The sequence below is a fragment of the Agelaius tricolor genome, unplaced genomic scaffold (assembly GCF_023055355.1).
Source record: "Agelaius tricolor isolate 1412-34295 unplaced genomic scaffold, bAgeTri1.0.p SCAF_3, whole genome shotgun sequence".
Classification (NCBI taxonomy): Eukaryota; Metazoa; Chordata; class Aves; order Passeriformes; family Icteridae; genus Agelaius; species Agelaius tricolor.
The window spans coordinates 61,715,873-61,735,571 of NW_027269263.1; the positions used below are offsets into that span (position 1 = coordinate 61,715,873).

Genomic DNA, 19,699 nt, shown 5'->3' on the forward strand with positions numbered 1-19,699 from the left:
AAGAAGGTTCCAGGTTTTATTAGCCTGTGGACAGATAAATTACAGGTGAACTCTTTGGAAATGTAACTTTTTTATTTTTTAAAGGCAGTGCTAGGCTAAAATATCAGCTGCTTTTTTATGATCACTGAAGCCATTTTCAGAAAAGCTTTGACCAAACTGGAAAGAACCAGCAGAGAGCTGATATCCACTACAGTGAACACAAGTGTCGTTCTGCAAAGTGCTGCTGGTTTTAGAGCAGAACTTCAGTGACTTCCTCACAGCTGTGCTCAGTTCACCTGCCAGGAGATACCAGCCTCAGAAGAGAGGGGATAAAAGCCATGCAGACAGGACTGTGACAGGGGGGCACTGCTGATCTCCAGTGCTTGTCACAGCCCTCATGCCACATGTCACCACCTCCTTCCTTTGCCAGAGGACCCATTCATGGACACTGTCCCAGCTGCAGTCAGCACTGGCTTATTTATTATAAACACCTGGCATTCAGTGCTGCTGTGCCTGCTGGACTGAGGACAGAAGGCTTATGATGAAATGAGAGTGGAAATGGGAAATAACCTTTTAAGACAGCAGGCTTACAGACAAAGAAAGGTGTGTCATGAGTCTCTTGTTCTCTTCCACCACATGCTCCAAAGAAGGGATTAATAACTGATCAGCTGATAAACTAGCAAAATTATTGCCAGCATCTCCTATTGTATTCAGATGAGATGGCTAATTTTTTTTTTATTATTATTAATTCATGTGAAAGAAAAACTAAAACAAAAAAAGTATCAGTATGGGTCTTGGAAGAAAGAATTTCAGGAAGCATTTTATGTCAAAGAAGAGCCCTTCTGCCAACCAGCTGTTGGGGTTTTTTTAACAAATTTTTAGAGTGGAGCTTCTGCAGCCTCTTTTCTTTTTTCTATTCCAGAAACCTTGGGGATGTTTCTCTTCTAATTTTGAGCCCACTCATGAGCTGTGAATTCTTTTCCAAATGTGTGACTGTGAATGATATGAATGGAAACTACACAACTTCTTACCTCTCCTCTTGCTGCTTGCTGTTTGCCTAACTCTTCCTAAAAGCAATGGTAGAAACTTTTTCATGGGTTTATTTGGATCTGTGGAAACCAAAGACTCAGCCTCCCTACACGTATTTGTAAAGACTTCTGCAGAACAGAAGGACTTTGTTTAGTATGCAGAAACTGAAATCAGGAGCCACTAGTTTGTCTGATACAGAAAGAATCCGGAGTCTCACTTGCACAGTTCTTGGCACTTGCACCACCAGGGATGCTTTAAATAAAAAAGGACTTATACAAAATGATCTATCAAATTTAAGTGGATCAACGGTTTGAAAATGTTTTTAATTTCTCTTTAAAAGCATCTGAAAATTGGTGCTACAGGTCCAGTGCTTTGCTTTCACAAGAAACATATTCTCAGTGGCCATGGACTTGTCCGTTTCCTCCTTCCAAACCCCTTCTGCAATACCATCAAACTGATTGCAAGGAACTGTTAATTACCTCTAACTGTGCAAGAGGAGATCACTGCACCTTCACGAATGAAAGGAAATAGTCCTACCTCATTTCTGAGGTGTACCTTTGGTCTCTAACATACTTGCTAATGTCATTCATCAGTTTCAACTCATGTTCTTTAAACAGAGCAAATAGTCTAGCTCTGAGTGCAGATTAACTTTAGCAGTGCAGGTGATAATAATGCCTACTTTTGCTGTGTATTACACTTGATCACCTCAAAAGCTGCCTACATCACTTAGTTAAGTTGTTTTGCTTAATGTAACCCTACCTGGTGCAACAGGAGCAGCTGGTGATGTTCACAAGAGAAGAAATTACTGCAAATGCTCAGGCTATTGCAGTTATTGCTGCAGCTGAAATCTGGTCTGATTGCTTCAACCAAATTTTTGGTTGCTCTTTTGCTATTAAATCTTGGAAAGCCTCCAAAATAAAAATGATAAAACCCTGAACATCACAAAAGATACGTTCTTCCACATATTTGTAGATCATCTTTGGCCCACTTCCTGATTTTAGCAATTACAGGTTCCCCCCAGCTCCCTGCACACTGCCCATAGATACAAGGCTTTGTATGGTCTGTCATTTAATGCAGAAAACTACAGCAAGTCAGTGCAGGAATGCTATGGCAGACAGTAGAGCAATTCAATACTAAATCACTGTTAAGTCTCTGTATGGTTTCCTTGATCGATGTTACACTGCTGATCTATTTTTATGCATTATTTACACTGGGACAGTGCCTGGAGGCCCCAGCCAGGGCAGGACCCCATAATGTTGCACATACTATCAAGTAGGATGCAAGGGCCTCTCCTCCTTGCAGCCTATAGTCTAAATACATACTGAATGAGACCAGATGGAGAAAACAGTCAGAGGGAGGAAAAAGTGAGACAATTGCTAGTAAGAGTGGCAGGCAGAGCTCAACAGCTGCTTGGCAACATACAGGCAATGTACAGTTCCTGTCACTGCTGTTTCTTTTCTCTCTGTCCTTGGTACCATGTTTTACAACCTGCAGTGACCTGTGGACAAACACTCGTATACAGACTCGTCCTCTGCATGCCTGAAGCTCTGGGCACTTGAGAACATCTTTCACTGCCCCCTGAATTGGGGCACAGAGTGGGTGGTGTGAAATCACAGGTTTGGAGTGACCCACGGGAGGATTACGGCTTTGGGGTGGCAAGGCAGCTGATCTCAGTGCAGTTCACATAATCATCTGTGTCTTTATTCCCTTACACACTGCCTGAGTCCTTATGGTGTCCAGGAACACAAGTGTTAATTCAAGCCCAGCTGTCCAGGGAACCAGCAATGGGTGCACCTCCCACCTAACTCACTAAGTCTCACTCTGGCTGAAGATGGGCTTTGAAGCTCATAGCCTCATGACCCAAATGCATTTCTTAAATTAGGGACTACTTATTTCACCTCCTGATCAGAGTCATGACTGCTTTACACACAGATGAAATCCCCACTGTGTTTAGGTCCTCTGAGCAAACCCAAAATGTCCCTCTATGTTCTTAGGACTGTTCAGCTCTGATTTCCAAAGCAATAGTGTTGGGTCTGCAAGGTCAAGCAAAAACAATAAATTCCTGCAAACACTTCCGAATTGAGCACATTTAGACATTCCCACATGTAAGTCTAGTCCAGTACCATACTGGAAATCCACAGGCTCTCTGACACCAGGTCCCTGTTCCTGAAGTGACTGAATGCTCACACATCCCAGTGACCAGCACTGGGATGTCAGATTCCAGCTCTGTGAAGGTGAGGGATGTCAGATTCCAGCTCTGTGAAGGTGAGGGATGTCAGGGATGTCAGATTCCAGCTCTGTGAAGGTGAGTTCTGGAGAGGCTGGAGGTGGGAGATCCCAAAACAAGAGGGACAAAGCCTGACAGCATCCCTCTTCTTTCAGGAGTGCAAATCAAGAAGAGTAAACTACTCACAAAGTCGCTGCATGGTAATAGTGAATGTGATCCCACAAGGGGGGAAGGACTCTGACATCAAGTCCCACCAACAACAAGATAAACTAATTAAGCTCCTCTTTCCTTGAAGTGAGAACTTGTGCCACTGCATGGGTCAGCAGAGACCTCAGACAGGTCATCCTGGTCCTCCTCATGAATCTGTATTGCCTAGCTTTCCCTCAGATCCCCGGCATCCTAGAGCTGCTTTACACATGGACTTCCAGCAGTGCTCTCAAAATTATTGTAACTCTTCTCTGAGGAACTTTAATTTTCCCACCTTTTTTTTTTTCTTTTTTTTTAATTCACCATGTCCATAACTGCATTTCTTCTGAGGATCAGTCCTTTTCAAGGAGACAGCAACCCCCCAGAGCTAACACAGTATCTCCAACCACTTAGGCTGTATGAAAGCAAGAGCCATCAGAAGTAGGTTGCCAAAAGAGCTCAGCTCCCATTTAGTTATTAATGTCTGGATTTCCAAGTGTAGTGTTAGGTAACATGGGACATGTAGGCTGTACATAATACAACATTTTTAGTAATACATAGCACACTAGCACTTCTTGGGATGTTGCTAGCCTGTGTAAGGACTGCTTTAAGGAAATAGGAGAAATGGGAGCTCATGTAATTAGATATTAATAAAAGCATTTCCTGAATGTTTCACAAGAAATAAAAGGAAGAAAACACAAGTTCTTTGAGGTGGTTTATATAATTGTTTTAAAAGAACATTTCAGCAAACACATTCAGTAAAGACATTTTTTCCTCCTTAAAATCAAGCTGAGTTGATTTTATTTGATCATTATATTCTTAAGATAACATTCATCTTGCCTAATTCCAGCCATCTAAAATTCAGGCATTGTCTGGGCTCCCTCCAGGGAGGGAGAGACAGGGAGACAGGCACTGCCAAGTTAATTCATCCCCTGGCTCAGATACTGCTTTGCCCCTGGGAGCACCTCATCCTGTACAGAAAACAGAAGAAGATTAGGTGACCACCTCACACTTCAGACAACTGAAATAAATCCCATCTTAATTAGCTTTACCACTCACTGTACTTGCATTGTTACAATATCTGAACATCCATACTTTCCAAACCTGTAATTCTCACACTTTTTCTCTGATAAATGGTGACTCTGACTCATTTACACATATAGCTGAGGCAGGTAGAGCCAAGTTCTAGCCCTGCAAAGGTATTTACTAAGTTAATTGTCTAAATTAGGTGTTTTTCAATCAGCTGACAAATACTCAGTGATGTAGACAAAGCAGAGGCAGTTGGGTGCCCTTAGGAATTTGCTGGGATGTAAGCAGAATTGACTTGCCTTAAGGACATATGTCATGGAATTAACCCTAGGTCTCCTGAGCTGCTGTCCTAACCTTTGGAATGTCCTTAACATCAAGCAAATCCTCTGCTGTTTCTTGAATAAAACTTTTGAAGTATTTACAGTCATGTCTTCTTCTTTGTCAAACTCTAACAAGCTATGCACACTCAAAGCCTTTTATTCTTCCTCATAAATCAAACCTGACTCCAAGCCTCCCTTCTCACTTTTATTGATCTTCTCTAAGCTATCCTTAGATCTTAACTTTGCAGTAAGAGCACAGTGAGGCCAAAATTCCAGGGTTTTCTAGGTGTTACTGTGAATTAAACACAGGAACACCAGCACAGAGTTGGATCTTGCACTAAAATCAGTGGAAATACAACATTCACTTCAGAGTTCTGCTCTGGTATGCAGCACTCTGCATCACAGCACAGTGCACTGACACCGTGTGCACTGACACCGTGACTCTTGCACTTAGAGAAGTAATTGACCAAGACCTTAAAACTTAAATACTTGGGGCACATCAACATGAGAGTCCAGACACAGTAAGATGTGAATTAGCAGCACACTGGCTGCCCTGCAATCACATCACACAGAAGTGTGTATTAGAAGGAAGCAACTTAATTTGGAAGCAACTTCCTTAATTTGAACAACAGCCTTAGGGCAGACAGGCCATGCAGAGCCAGTGTGGGGAAGATACCACTCTGCACACTGTTATTCCAGTTGAGCAGAAGCTGACTCCCAGATGTAGACAACCTTTATCAGTCCAGAGCAGGCTCCAGCCCTGGGTGATACGTGCTTCTTAGAATAATCTTGGGGAGAGCTGCTGGATGCTGAGCATGTCCTCTGACTTGCCCAGAACTTGCACCTGGCTTGTAACATGGGTCAATTTATAAAACAGACTCTGTTCCTTTCATCTGGAAAGATTTTTTTGGCAATTGCCTCATTAAAGTGAAACAGAAAAGCCTGTTTCTGTAGAGAAAGAGATGTCAGCCCCATACTATTCAAGCAAATGACAAGATAAAAACACTGTTTCTGGTACTAAATAAGTGCAGTTCCCCCCCTCCTAGGACAGATGCCTTGATCCCTAACTAATCAAAACAATTCTGTATCAACCTTGAATTATCAAAGTCTAACCACGTTCTGTTTTCAGAAACCAGGAGCACAGAGTATGGGCAGCTTGTGGGAAACACACACATAAAGTACCATGCATCTTTCAAGAAAGCTACTGAAATAATTATAAAAGGTTTTTCAGATGTCTGGTTTTTAGAGGGATATTTTATCATCTCCTGTATTAACTAGACCCCCAAAACCTTACAGAGCTACCCTTATATTGAATCCAGTAGCTTGTTTTTCGACTAGCTCTTATTGTCCAAATAAGATTCAGTTTCTGGGGATATCAAGAAAACAAGATTCTGCAACCTCCTTTGCATGGGACTGCCTTGTCCATCTTCTGAAACAGAAAAAGTTAAATCTCCCACACCAATAAGAGAAAGTTCTGCCCAATCAGCCAGTTTCAGAACAAGGAAACATGTTTGTGTCAGGGTTTCCAACCTGTCTTGCAAACCACCAGAAGAACAAATTCCTTCAGAGTGTTACACACAGCACCATATCTCTGAAGGGGAATGAAGGGTAAGTGCTTAGGCAGCAAACACTGCCAAAAACTCAAATGCCTATTTTGGAACCTTCTCCCAGCCTAACAGAAAAGTAGGAGGTAGAAATGACTGCTACACAAGAAAAGACACCCATGGGACTGAGGTCACATCTTCATCTTGAGACGTCCAAAAAGAGCTCTGAGCAATTGCTGCAGCCTCCACAGCACAGCTGGGTTTTCCTTCTGAGCAGTGGCACACACAGGCTAAGCCATAATATAATGTACAATTTCCATAACATAACATAAGGGCAGCTCAGAGCAGATCCCATCAGTGAGATTTAGTAAAACAAGTTGGACAAAAATTACTGATCTTCTAGGAAACACGGACTGAGGATCCTGAATCCTGAGCACAAGGCCCACAGGGTCTTGGCTCTTCAGAACAAACTGTCTGCTCACTGTCAATCGCTAATGTATCCATCCTCCATCAGCACCTTTTCACCTCTTCTAACTGCTTGTGCTCACACCTCTCCTCCCATGTGGCTCAAACCAGAATGAAGAGAGTCAGCACAATTTAAACAGGGTCATGCTTTCCAAGCATCAAACCAGTATTTTGCTGAGAAAAGAATGAAAACAAATTGTACACTGCCTACTGCAAGGCCTTGTGAGATTCCCCCAGGGCCACCACAACACACCACTGTAATCTCTGCTGATGCTTGCACTGGAGATAACAATGCTGCCTGTTATCAAAGCCACTGTGTCCCAGTTATTCTGGCCTTACACACTATTTATCTTATAAAGATGAGTGCAGCACTTTATAGACTGTCTAATAGTTTATCTTGGAGATGTCAAATCCCACTTTCCATTGTGTCATGTTGAATTCCTGAATGGAAAATAAAACACAACAAATCCACACACATTCCAAAATGCTTTTCTCACACCACTTCAGTGGCATTTACCTTGTTTGTAGGGAAAGGAAGGAAGGAAAGCACAGAAAGGATGGAAAGTACTTTTTTTTTTTTTTAACACCATTTACCAGAACAGATTTTATTAGCCATAAATAATGGTGGTAACCTAGGATAAAAATAGAAGTAAAGCCTGTCTTCACTAAGAAAATGGCTATCTATATTTCATCACTGACCAACTGCAGAGCAGCTGTGCCTGTGATATCAATGTTATCACAAAGGAATTTCTACCATTGTCGTGAAAAACTGGCACCAGCCCCGAAATCTGTCTGAATTCTCTCCCTTTAACAGTTTAACACCCCACATGTCAGATTGCTAGAGCAGAGTACCCCTGGGGAGTGAGAGATTTTCATCATGTCAGGGCCATTTCTGGGAATTGACGGGATACAGGAAAACCATGCCTGAAGCTTTTACAAAAGCACAAGAGAGAGTTTAACTGTAGGAAGGAGATTAAATTTCAGAGGGGAGTTTGGAAGCAGGAGCAGATTGTCCTGTGACTTGAAACCACCTGGAGAACTGCTGCCACTGAAAGGTAAGGATGGACAGTTCCTCTTAGGAAAGACCAAGCCCTTGTGCCACAGGACATGCTGGCAGTACCCCAGACACAGCACAGTGGAAAAAAAAAGGATAAACTGCACTGAATCTCATCTTGGCTTTTAAATGGAAAAAAGGATAAACCACACAGAATCTCACCTTGACTTTTAAATGGAAAAAAGGATAAACCACACAGAATCTCACCTTGGCTTTTAAATGGAAGACAACAATTGCATTCTGCTTTTTTCTTTTTTCTCTTGCTTTGAAAGCAGATGTTTGGATTGAGATGAACTCCCTGCACTGTTTGCTGCACACACCTTCTGCTTTTCTGTCAGGCTGTGAAAAACCAGAGAAATTGGCACTGGAGCATTCAGTAGTGTATTGTGCCTCAGTACTCATTCTTCATCCTTACACATCAATGTACAACAGCAACAAATAGAGAAAAAAAACAATCCTTCCATCATTGCATCAGTTAAGGAGCCAAAGCACAGTAACTCATCTTTCACCAAGTAGGAAGGATTTGATTTTAAGTGCCATTGAGGAGATAACTGTCTGTGTTACGAGCTCCATAATGGTGCTCGTGTTGCCATTTAGGAAAGTAATGAGCTGTAGCAAAGTCACAGGAAGCAAAGGACACAGGAGCTTCAGTCTCCTGAGGACAGCACAGCAATTTATCTGTACTTGGACGTGTAAAACTCTTTAGGGAAATAATAAAATAAAATTAAAAAAACCTCACCAACCTAAAAACCAAATCACAGGCATGTGAATTTGTAGAGAGATACCTTAAGAAAATCAGCCCATTTCCCCCTTCATATAAATTTTATTATGTAAGTTTAATCAATCTTCAGCCTAGGCAGTTTATAATTATTTTATCTAAGGACAGAAAATCTTTCCATGTGAAAACTCCTTTAACTTCACTGGAAGCTGCACAGGTTGTTGGGATGTTATACTGGGGAAGGTATTTCTTTGTCATAAATCCAATTTTAACTTTTTTTTCAAGCTGAGGCAGCTTTATGAGATGAAGTAAATCTGCTTTTTGTAGATGTCACTAGAGGACTCTAAACACCGAATCGTAACTCCAAAACAAACCTGTACACCACAAACAGTATTACCCAGGACATTCATCTTAAAAAGACAGACAGCACAGAGAAGCACAGCTAAGTGCACCTTTTTTTATTTCTAGAAAGAGCACCTAAAAGATCCTTGGGTCTGAACAATGTTAGTAACTTCCTTAGATGCACCAGATCTCATTACTTTTTTCCCTCAGTTAGGTGGGCGTGACATTCCAAAAATTACATCAAGTCAGCTCTTCCTTAAAGCCTTCAAAGCTTTAAGGAGTTCAATTTGCAATATAATAAATTGAGTCTTAAAATAAACACCTTGGATTTCATGAGGTCTGAGAAGACCTCACTTCTGACAAGATTACAGCTTGTACAAAACATCAGATCAACTGACCACAGTGATTCAGACTGTAGTTATGTAAAGCATCCTTGCCTATTAAAATAGTTTTAGGAAAAAATCAGATTAATAACAGAGATTTATGATATTAACTGACTCCTCAGTCAGCCAACTTTAGCCTTAAAGATCAGGATAAAACTGTCTTTTGCTGTTTTCAGCTTTTACATGTAGCCACCCCTGCCCACAGCACCTGGGCCACGGGGTGCACACACAACAGAGCTGTGACTGCTCGGTGCCTGTGGTGCTCAGAACCAGGCAGAGGAGCTCAGAACCAGGCTCAGAAACACCTGCAGGGCTGGGGGGGGCTCCAAGTGTGCCCAGCTCTCCCACAGACTGAAAGGAGAAGTTCCACCTCTCCCAACACCCTTCATCCAGCAGCTCCAGGGCTGGCACGCTCCTCTGGGAAGGACTGGTCTCCTTATGATCCATTCCATGGTGCAGCTCAGTACCAGGTAGGAAACACCAACACTGATAGCAAAGCATTAACTGGGGCAGATCCAGTAGAAGAGGTCTCATCCCAGAAGATGGTGCAGCAGCTGTGCAAAGCCAGACTCCTTCTGCTGGGCCTGACAAGGGAGCGCTCGCAAAAATGGAACGGAGGTGGCTGAGAGAGCCAAGCTCCAGAACATCAGCAGCACCACTGCTCTGACCCACACCTGGGAAACTCCCCTTCCAGGCCACCTCAGCACCTGAGCCACTGAAATACACTTTTACAGTTTAGCTTTTATTTAAAATATTGGTAGAAGTACAAGATAGACCCTACTTATACCAGTCTGCTGTGAGAGTTCATTGCTGAGGATCCCGAAGGAATCCCATGGAAGGGGCTTGGAAATTGATGATCTTCAAGGTCCCCTTCCAACCCAAACCACTTTATGATTCTGTCTCACAGGCCCCTCCCAACACTATTAAAACATAGCTAATAAATTAATAAAAACTCCTCTGAATGAGAAAAGGCCCACTGCTTGTAACTAATGACTACATAAACACAAGTGCCAAATTTGTTCCTCTGTCTTCTATGATTTCTATTGAACAAATGATGGATTTTCAGAGAGATATAACAAATGATCACTCTATTACTAGGACACAGTATAGTACCAGCTTTGAAGATTTATTTATGTTCTTAATAAAGGTTTTTGAGCACCCGCTTAAAAAAAGGAAATAACGCATGAAATTAAGCAAAGGATTTATTTAAAGGTAATTCATATGCAGGTGGAACCTTTCTTTCACAAGGTGAGAGAATGGATATAAGAATGCTACATTCTGCAAAGCTACAGATTATGATAGTACAGAGAATTTTACAGTTAGAGCTGCTCTTACTGTAAATCTTGGAGAAAAGGAACTGCACTTGCAACAGCCTATTACTACTTGTCATTGCCCTTTATTTTATTTTCCTCTCTCAAAGCAGAGCTCTCTGGACACCCAAGGATGTTATGAGCATTTTTCATTTATTACACTGTTCTAAAGCCTTTTAGTATAAGCTTTCATAAAACCTCACATATATGCATTATAAAATTACAGAGAATAAGTTCCATATGAAAAATTCATCATATTTCTTCTTTCTATTTTTTAGCAGAGATTCTGACATAAGCATGGGAGCAACAGACATTGTTTTAATTCTTCATTGTGGAAGGGGAAAAAAATCAACTTTTTGCTTTTGTTTAAGAAAGAATTTTTTACATACTCCCTCTTTGCAGTCTGCCCCTTGCAAAACCAAAAAAGGATTTTAGACAGACAAAAAGTAACCACAATTATATGGAGTGTGTCATTGATAAATTCCAGGGGAATACAACAGGCTAGGTAGGCACATACCATTAGATCTAGCTGTTCAAAATCTTAAAATTCTAGCCAAGATTAAGCTGGACTATTTGACCACACCAGCCCTCAAGACTGCACTTAATTTTTAAAAGGCTTGATCTCACTCTAGGCTTAGACTTTAGGCAAGTAACTCTTTCAAGAGAGCATTTTACACAGCAGCCTATCTTTAAACATGTGCTTAAGTCTCTTGAAGTCACTAAGTACAGACAGACTGAGAACAGGCCCAAGTCTTTCATTTTGTGACAGCCTCAGATTTGTATAATTTTAGTTAATCCTGGGCTTTCTGTTCCCAGTGCATTTAGGCATGAGTTATGCTGACACAAGATGAGATCAGACTTGGTGCTGCAGTGTCTTCAGGAATTTTGGAAGAGAATGTTCCAGGAAAATTGGTAACTTCTCTTCTGCCCCCTTGGAGAAAAAAAAATAAGAAAGCAACACCACCCCAGCACATCACTGGAGTATGTTCAGATGTTACAGAGGCTTTAGCCTCTCTTCTCCTGCATGACGTGTGCTTCCTGCAAGTCTCCTGATTCTCTGACCAACAGAATTGGAAACACTTTAACTATGGTCATTTATTTTGCTTTTAAACTGACCACATTATAAGACAAAGCTCATGCAACTCTTCTGTTTATAGTAGCACAGGAAGAAAAATATGCAAAGATGTACAAAAAAGGATAAGTGTTACTGAAAGCTGAGTAATAGACACAGTGTGAATTTCATGCAGCACAGAATTACAGGTCTCCATGCACATATAAACTCTAAAGCATGAATTTGTCTTTAGTCACATATGTTTTGAGCCATTTAGGATTTGTCCTGAAAAATTAAGTTTGAAAATAAATGTCTCTAATGTCCTGTGCTGAGTCTGACCAGGGAAACTGTTAGGGAAGCTCTCAGGTACCAACAGAGCTCTGAAAATGAATCACATTTTCCAGTTACGTTGTGGGGAAGTGCAATGACTTAGTTAAGGCCAGTATAATGTCCCAGGCTTAAAGTACCACACCCATCACAATGACAGTCAATTGAGTCAATGATTCAACCCAGATGGGAATCCAGGTTCTTCTTGGCTTACTGTTATCTCTTCTGCCCATTAGGTTATGTGACTTCCATAAGTTATTTTGCAGTTCCCGTCAAAAGAAAATAAATCCACATGATGCTACACTCTGCCTGCCTCCCAGCTGTAATGCAAAGTGGAATTTTGGACCACAGCGCTGTTTCCTGACTCATCCTGGATCCCCTCCATGTGACGTTGGATCCATCTAAGCTGGGGAGAGCAGAATAGAAGGGCTGTGCTATTTTTTTTTTTTTTTGCTTTTTTCTTTTTTTCTATCACCCACTGTCAGATAACACGTGCATGTTCTCGCAGCGCGTCTCCAGAATGTGGAAAAAGACCAACAATACCAGAGAGGGGCCTTTCTGAATACACAAGGATAGAAAGAATAAGATAAAAGGGCTAAAGATTTATACAGGGATTATTTAAATAATGACTCACTGCCATTGCTAAGTTTATAAAATATATAAAACCCAGACAAAAATGTAGGGGCAGCGGGAAACTGTTGAGAAGTGTGACAGAGGTGCAGGACTATAAAAAAGTTAAAAATAGCACACCCACAGAGCAAAATTTCCTTCACACCTAAATACAGCCACTACACACCTCATGCACATGGCTGTACTGTGAGCCTCTCTGTCGCTTGTTTGCAGCTGGAGGGAATCCAGAAAGCAAGGAAAACAAACACAGGGCACGTTCCCTGCGTCTATCCGATTCGATGGCATTTAGCACGCACCTATGGCTCTCTCCAGGGGTTAAAAAGACAAAGGGCCAAGCACAGCTCCGGCAATCCCGCAGGCTGCCTTGCCAAGAGAGCGCGGTGGGAAAGCCTGCTTAACCAGCCCCGAAGGATTCCCTCGTGGAGGAAACCTCAAAGAGCACAGAGGTGGCTCACTGGCCAATTCCAGCTCCAGGGGTTTTAGCCAAAGAAATCCTGGCATGTGCTGGGAATTCAGCTGATTCCCAGCTGATGCATCAGGCTCTCTGCATCCACGGCATGTCAGTGGCACACAGTGAAGCGACATCTGAGATTACAGCTGCTGGATTTTTAACAGCAAAAAGAATGAGAGGAAAAGCAGAACAGGGATTTAAAAAGAATTCAGAAAGACATCATTATTTTGGCCACCCTGAGCTAACAGCAGGCTCACAGGGTGACTCCACTGTTTATGGCTTTCTGCCAGTTAAACTGCAAAGCTCCTGACTGTGTGGGACATTCACTCCTCTGCTTGTTTTGTGACATGGAAAAGAGGCTGAGCATATACATCCCTTCTGCTAGGATCAAAATAAGGACAGGTGCTGCTGGGAGCATTTCATCCTTTGCCTTTGCTTTTCAGTATCTTGCTGTTTACATTGTTAGCTGCTTAATTATCATTACTTAATCTCTGAGTAAAAAGATGCAGCATCCTCAAACAATTTAAAGGGCTCTTTCCCAATGAACAGCATCTATTTCCATTCAACACTCTAGCTTAATTAAAACTTTTTCCCCCCCAGGGCCTTGTTTCAATTAATTCAATTGCAAAATCCCAGTAGAATGTCCAGGCTGCAGCACAATCTGCGTAATGACCACAGTGGTATCCGCAGTGAAAACATCACCTCTCAGAAAACAAGAAAAAAAACCCAAAACACTGGGGAGCAGAGTAAGATCAGAGCAATTACAGTGTTTTGGAAGGTTGGTGGATGGCACAACCTGCAGCTGGGAAAGAAGCAGGCAGAGGCCAGTATTTGGGAGTGGGGTCAAAAAGAGGTATCAGTGTTCTGGGGATCTGACTGTAGCCACTCACCAAGACAAAGCTGAGGGCAGGAATACAACTTGAAATTACATCTTTCTCATATCAGACGCCTTACTCAGTACTACTGAGTGGCACTTCTCCTTTATTGGGATTATTGTCCTGAAAGCACCTACCAGCTTTTGTAATAGAAGTCATTCTTGTATTTTCAGACACAGCAGAGACTGGTGAAGCTGCTATTTCCATTTCTGGTTAAAGCACTCAACGGGCAGAGCCCACACACTGACTGTAGGAGACTTGGAATCACAGCACTGGTCTAGAGCACAACTCTCAGTGCTTCAGCACTGCACCTAATGGGAGCCTGTTGTGCTGCCCACACCCTGAGAATCCCTGCTGGATCAATCCAGTCCTAAGGAGAGGGAAAGCAAATTTAGTTCCTGGATCTCAGGCTAGTCTGGATGTCTAAGCCAAAATAAAGTTCAACTAAAAGTGAAGCCAAGCTGCTCAGCCTGATCAAGGCGAAAATGCTTCAATTTATGAGACATCTCCGAGCAGGACTTGTCTTGGAAATTTTAAGAAAAAGAGGTGTGGCACCTGCAGAATTTGGATATCTCTGTTTGACAGTAGGTTTACAATTGTGGATTAAAATACCCCAATTTCTCTTTAAAAGACTATTTAGACACCCAACTTTCACAGAAGACTTTGGCCCTTACACTTTGCAGGAGATGATGTGCTTTTCTGGATCAAGCCCATAATAACCTAAACAAACTAATTAAAAGGCAAAGATGAAAAGTCACATCAATTATAATAATGAGGACTTGAAAAACGGTAGAGAGGTGGTGTGCGATTAGCATTAAACACCTCCAAATGGTAAACATCAAAATCAAGTCTCTTTACTTGTCCCCCAGATTTGCAAGTGAAAGAGACAGTGACATGCTACAATTCTTCAAGTGCTTGCCTGCATCTTCCTGGCCTCTGTCAGAGACTCGGACACAATGTGAACTGCTGCTTTCTCAGCTTCTGGTCCCATTTATCTCTATTATTCTTGGACAAGTTGCCCCAGTTCAAATCAAAGTGAAGCTCTTTTTGAGGAAACATAGGTGGCTGCTCTGTGCTCCTGTAGCACAGTCACCGATTACCTAACGCGCTCAGGAATGTTTCCCTTCTACAAGCAACAGCTTTCATTTTGCAATATTCGCAGCAAAACAAGGAGCTTTCCCACCCTGGGAGTTCCTTCACTCCCAAAGTGAACGGGAGGTGGTCCCTGTGAGCAGGCGAATGTTCTCCTTTGGGCTGCACCCCGGCCAGCCAGGTGCTCTGCGCTCCAGGGATGGGCGCGCTCACGGCGATGCTGGAGGACTGCGTAGAAAGGAAGGAATTCTACCACTGCTCCAGCAAGCAACAGTTCTGCTGAGGAGCATGGGCTGATCACGCCCTGCTGCCTTCCCAGAGCCCGGAGCCAGCTCTGGGGAGTAGGAGCAGGGGTGCCGGGTTGAGCGTACCAACTCCTCTCCTATCTCACAGCCTTACCGCCCCGCTCCTAAAAACTCTTTCCTTCTCTCCCTTCACGCTCCGGCAGAGCCCAGCCCTTTCCTAAGCCAGCCTCATCTCCCCGCTGACAGCGGGGCAGGTGGCCCGGGGGCCGCCAGGTGCCGGCACCGCTCCGCTCCTGCCGGGGCAGCCCCGGCGGCGCCCGGGGCAGAGGCGAGCGGAGCGTCCGGGACAGGCAGAGGGGAGCGCAGGCACCTTCCCACACCGCCCTCCTCCCCTTCCCCGCGGCGCGGAAAGTGCCCCAGCGGCCGCGGAGCCTCGGGGCCGGTACCTGCCGGGGCCGGAGAGCGGCCGGAGCGCGGCGGGGCCGGGGCCGGGTGTCGGAGGCGTTGCGAGCGCGGCGGCTCCTCCCCAGCGGCAGCGGCGGCGGGAGCGGAGGGTCTCGCTCCTTCTGCGCCGAGTGTCAGACTTTCCCTCGGCCGCCCTCCCTCCATCCCGCCACCCCTTTCCACTCCCTCGCACGCACATGCACACCCCTCCAGCAAATGGGCTGCCGCCTGAGAGTGCGCCTGTGTGTCCGGGTGTCTGTCAGCCGCCGCAGGCACACCCCCCGCTCGCCGCAGGTCCCGCTCCCGGCCCGCCGGACGGGGCTCCCGAGCAGTGCTGGGGTGCGCACCCCAACACCCACCGCAGCAGCCGTGCGCCCACCCGGGCACCCCGAGCCCGTGTGCCTTGCCTGGGCCGCAGCCGCTCCGGCAGGGCCGGATCACACACCTGCGAGCTCGGCCAGGAGCATCCCCAGCTGTCTCTGGGATCGCCGTGCGCGGCTGCTGCTCCTCATCCACGTGGCTGAAGCAGCCTCAGGTCCGCTCACGGTGTTCCATGACACATTCCCTCTGGGACGGAACTGGCTTTGCAGACTGATTGAGTAAACAAAGCCAGCTCGCCACACTCACGATAAGTGGCCGGGAGCTCAGGGCTGGTGCGCGTTTAAGAGTTTGCCTGTGTGCCGAACTGTAGCTGCCAGGGGCACATCTGCATTCGCATTTATTTGTTTTGCCCCCGGAATGTGCTCCACTGGTGGTTCTCCAGCTTTCGCAGGCTGCAGAACCACTTCCTAAGAGAGAATTTCTCTCCTGGACCAGCCCACTCCCACACCAAACCATTCTCCCCAACATATTTCCTTCTGTGGCTGCCCGAGGAAGAGCCTTCCTGCCCGCAGGCTGAGAGCCACTGCACACATGGCACAGGCAGTATCAGACCCTTCCAGACAAGACACACTGGGCTTCTTTCAAGAGCTGTTTCCCTCAGTGAAGGGCTCAGATTGAAAGGCTTCAGCTGGCAGCTCGGTTGTGGAACAGACCCCGACTGTTGCTCCCGTGAAATAACCAAGGAAGCCCAGAGAAAGACACCGGAGTTTCCATCATGTAACTCACCTCGGCAGAACTTCATCCTCACCTACCATTCACACACAAGTCAGATGGGTGGTCTGGGTATACAGGACAGGAGCTAAATAAGAGGAGGTTTTTAGGTTCACCAAAAGTCAACTTTACACCTTCTTTAACCTAAGTTTTTTAAACAGTTTGTTTCTACAGTACCAAACTGACATTGTTTTTTATAAATTCTACACATGTAAATACAGACTGTACTTACCTACATGAGTTTTATATTCCCAAAAGACAAAGGGAGGAATTTGGAGATAGGTTTACTGTTGACTTCTGCTGTTTAAGGCCTTAAAAAAAAAAATGAAAGGAGATTTTATCCTGAATTTCCACATTTGTATCATTATCACTGGTAAAACTTTCCATTGCTTTAATCCCCACATGGCACTACTTAATACAAATATAATTGGGATGAGTATGATGCAGATTTGAGCCAGTTTGTGTTTTGAATTTCTGCAGAATAATTCTTGCACTTTACCTTGTTCCCACTCACTGATGATCACAGGTTCTGTATGATAACCCCCTTCTGCACCTGAAGAAGCTCGACAAATAGAACATGAGGAGCAGGCTGGTGGAAGAAAAATCCTTGTGGGTTTTTTGGTTTTTCAAGCATTTATTAGAACTATGGAATAGGGGTTTAAGGTACTCTGACAACATGAATCCTGATAAAAAGAAAATATGCTGCAAAATTCTGTTTTTTTTCATATTCTGGAGATGTTTCAGACTCCCGTGAAAAAGAAATCAGCATGAATATTTCCTTCTCTCATTTGTGGAACAAGTCTACAGACTCTGTGAAATGTAGGGGGGAAAAATAAACGCTTTGGAAATGATTTTATTTTAGCAGCTGCGGGGGGGGGGGGGGGGGGGGTGATGGAGTTGGAATAAATAGGAGAAGATTTGTCTTTCAAGAGTGGTAAAACCGAACTTGTGAAGTAGAAGCTCTTCCTGAAGTGGAGGAAAGCAGGAAAAAATCCGCCCTCTTGTGGCTGCTGGCTAAAGGAAAGCCGATAAAATAACTTTATCTGCGGACAGCAGGGAAGGAGCAGGAGCGCTTTTGTGAGCCTCGCTGGGAAGGCTCTAAACAAGGTTACACGAGGTCATGCCATGGACACAGGCTGAGCAGGCATTCGCCATCTGCACAGCATCATTGTAAATGATCACCCCATGCATTCCTTGGCATTGTATTTTAAACCACTGCGCAGAAATTCCCAGAGCAGATAAGCACAGCTTTACTGGGAGACTGAGAGGGAATTTTACCTTTCTCAGCATCTGTGTTAATGCCACCTCTTTAAATGATCTTTTTGGTCAGGACTGCATTTGCTCTTAACAGCGTGTTGGAGATGCCTCCTGAAATAGGAATTTCTGCCAAATTTACAGAAGTTGTCTAAAGTTTCCATAGGAAAAGAAAGGTTTCTTCCCATGCTTTGAAGTTGTGATGATTATAATGATGGTGAGGATGATGCCATTATTTTTTGTACAGAAAGGACACTGACTATGGGATGGAAGAAGCATTCAAAAGCTCATTTTAAACATGAATTTCAAAAGTGATGGGGTTTTCTCTTCTTTTTTTCTTTAGTAGCTAATTTGGGGCTTCCCTAAGGCCAAATTCCACACACAGTGCCCAGAGCAACTGTTCAAATTACCTGGCTCATGAAAGAGCAGAAGTTGAACATCAGATACCTGCATTTTTGTTTTTTCATCGGGCAATAATACAAGCATGAATTAAATAAATGACCAAGCAGATCTTTCATAAATAACTAAAATGAGGAAGAGAGGTCAGCTATTTTTGTTACTTCCCATTTGCTTAATTTTGTGCTTGATCGTTAATCCGAACAATGTCCAGACGCTGTAATGCCAAACTGGCATATTTCAGGCAAAACTATTTTCATGTGAAATTAATTGTCATGGTAAAGTAGACAGTCCTTTAGTAAAGATTGTGGGAGAAACATGAGACAGCAGCCTGCTGCCACACTGTGTTTATCCTTATGCTGAGTACTATTATTCCTTCTGTAAGCAGTGACAGAAATGCCTGCAGCATGATGCAATGCAATGGTGTTGCCTAAATCTCTGAAGGAGAGGGATTGTTTTCCAAAACGTTGAGCTAAGTTGTGCCTAGTGAATCACTTCAAGTAGAGCTACTCTGCATTTGGTGACTCTGAGGCCCTTCATAAGAAGGTCCCATCATTCATGTCCAACTCTGAAAATTTTCCAAGGAACCTCCCACTCTTTACAAGCCCAAGGAATAAGGTGTCAATTTACCCTGCTTGTTCCCAGCCACCCATCCCTGCATTTGCTTCCAGCAAAACCAGAAAATGTTGAACATGGTAGATAAAGCCTCTAAAGACCAGAACTGATTTACCTTCATCTGCTGGAAAGCCAGATGAGCAGTGAAGGATCCAGAAGTGGGGGCAGCCTTTGTAAGGATGAAGAGGGAGCAATCAGCTGGGCACAGAAATACAGAAATCACCTCATCCAGTCAGCCCCAAATGCCTCTTTGTGACTCAGCCACCAAATTTGCTTCCCTGGGGAGGTTTGGGTCACTAAACTCCTATGGTTACTGTACAAGCACATGGGCAGACTGAGTTCCACACTTGCAATAAAGTCAAATTCAAATCAAATGCTGTCCAAGAATCTGGATCAATATTCTCTGAAGACAATTAAGTTGTATTTCCACTTCCAATAATGGCACCTACATTGATTAATGGACTGTATAGAGAAGACTGTATATATATTCACATATATATACACACACACATACCAGAGAGTATGTGTGTGTGCATATACTAGAAGGCAGGTGTTTTAAAGAGGATGAGTAAGAAAAAGAATAGTGCTAGTAAAGTATTGAATTTCCACCTTGCAGTCCATCAGGAGATAAAGGCTCTTTT

The 19,699-nt window shown here is 43.8% G+C and overlaps 1 protein-coding gene across 4 annotated transcripts in view; it reads right to left on the bottom strand.

Annotated features, from left to right (window-relative positions):
• SEMA3D (semaphorin 3D) overlaps positions 1 to 16,323 on the bottom strand; it is a 139,728-nt gene extending 123,405 nt beyond the window's left edge. The window contains exons 1-2 of one of the 4 annotated variants that reach the window (XM_071424039.1): positions 16,147 to 16,323; positions 8,041 to 8,172 (exon numbers count right to left, since the gene is read on the bottom strand). Coding sequence is in view for 1 of the 4 variants with exons in the window: in XM_071424037.1 (XP_071280138.1) it covers positions 15,704 to 15,900 (197 nt within the window). In the remaining 3 variants the exon portion in view is untranslated. Of the gene's footprint in view, positions 1 to 8,040; positions 8,173 to 15,703; positions 15,916 to 16,146 lie in introns of those variants that run through there. The other 3 variants (XM_071424038.1, XM_071424040.1, XM_071424037.1) reach the window with 3 other exon arrangements.
• Between the last annotated feature and the right edge of the window lie 3,376 nt (positions 16,324 to 19,699).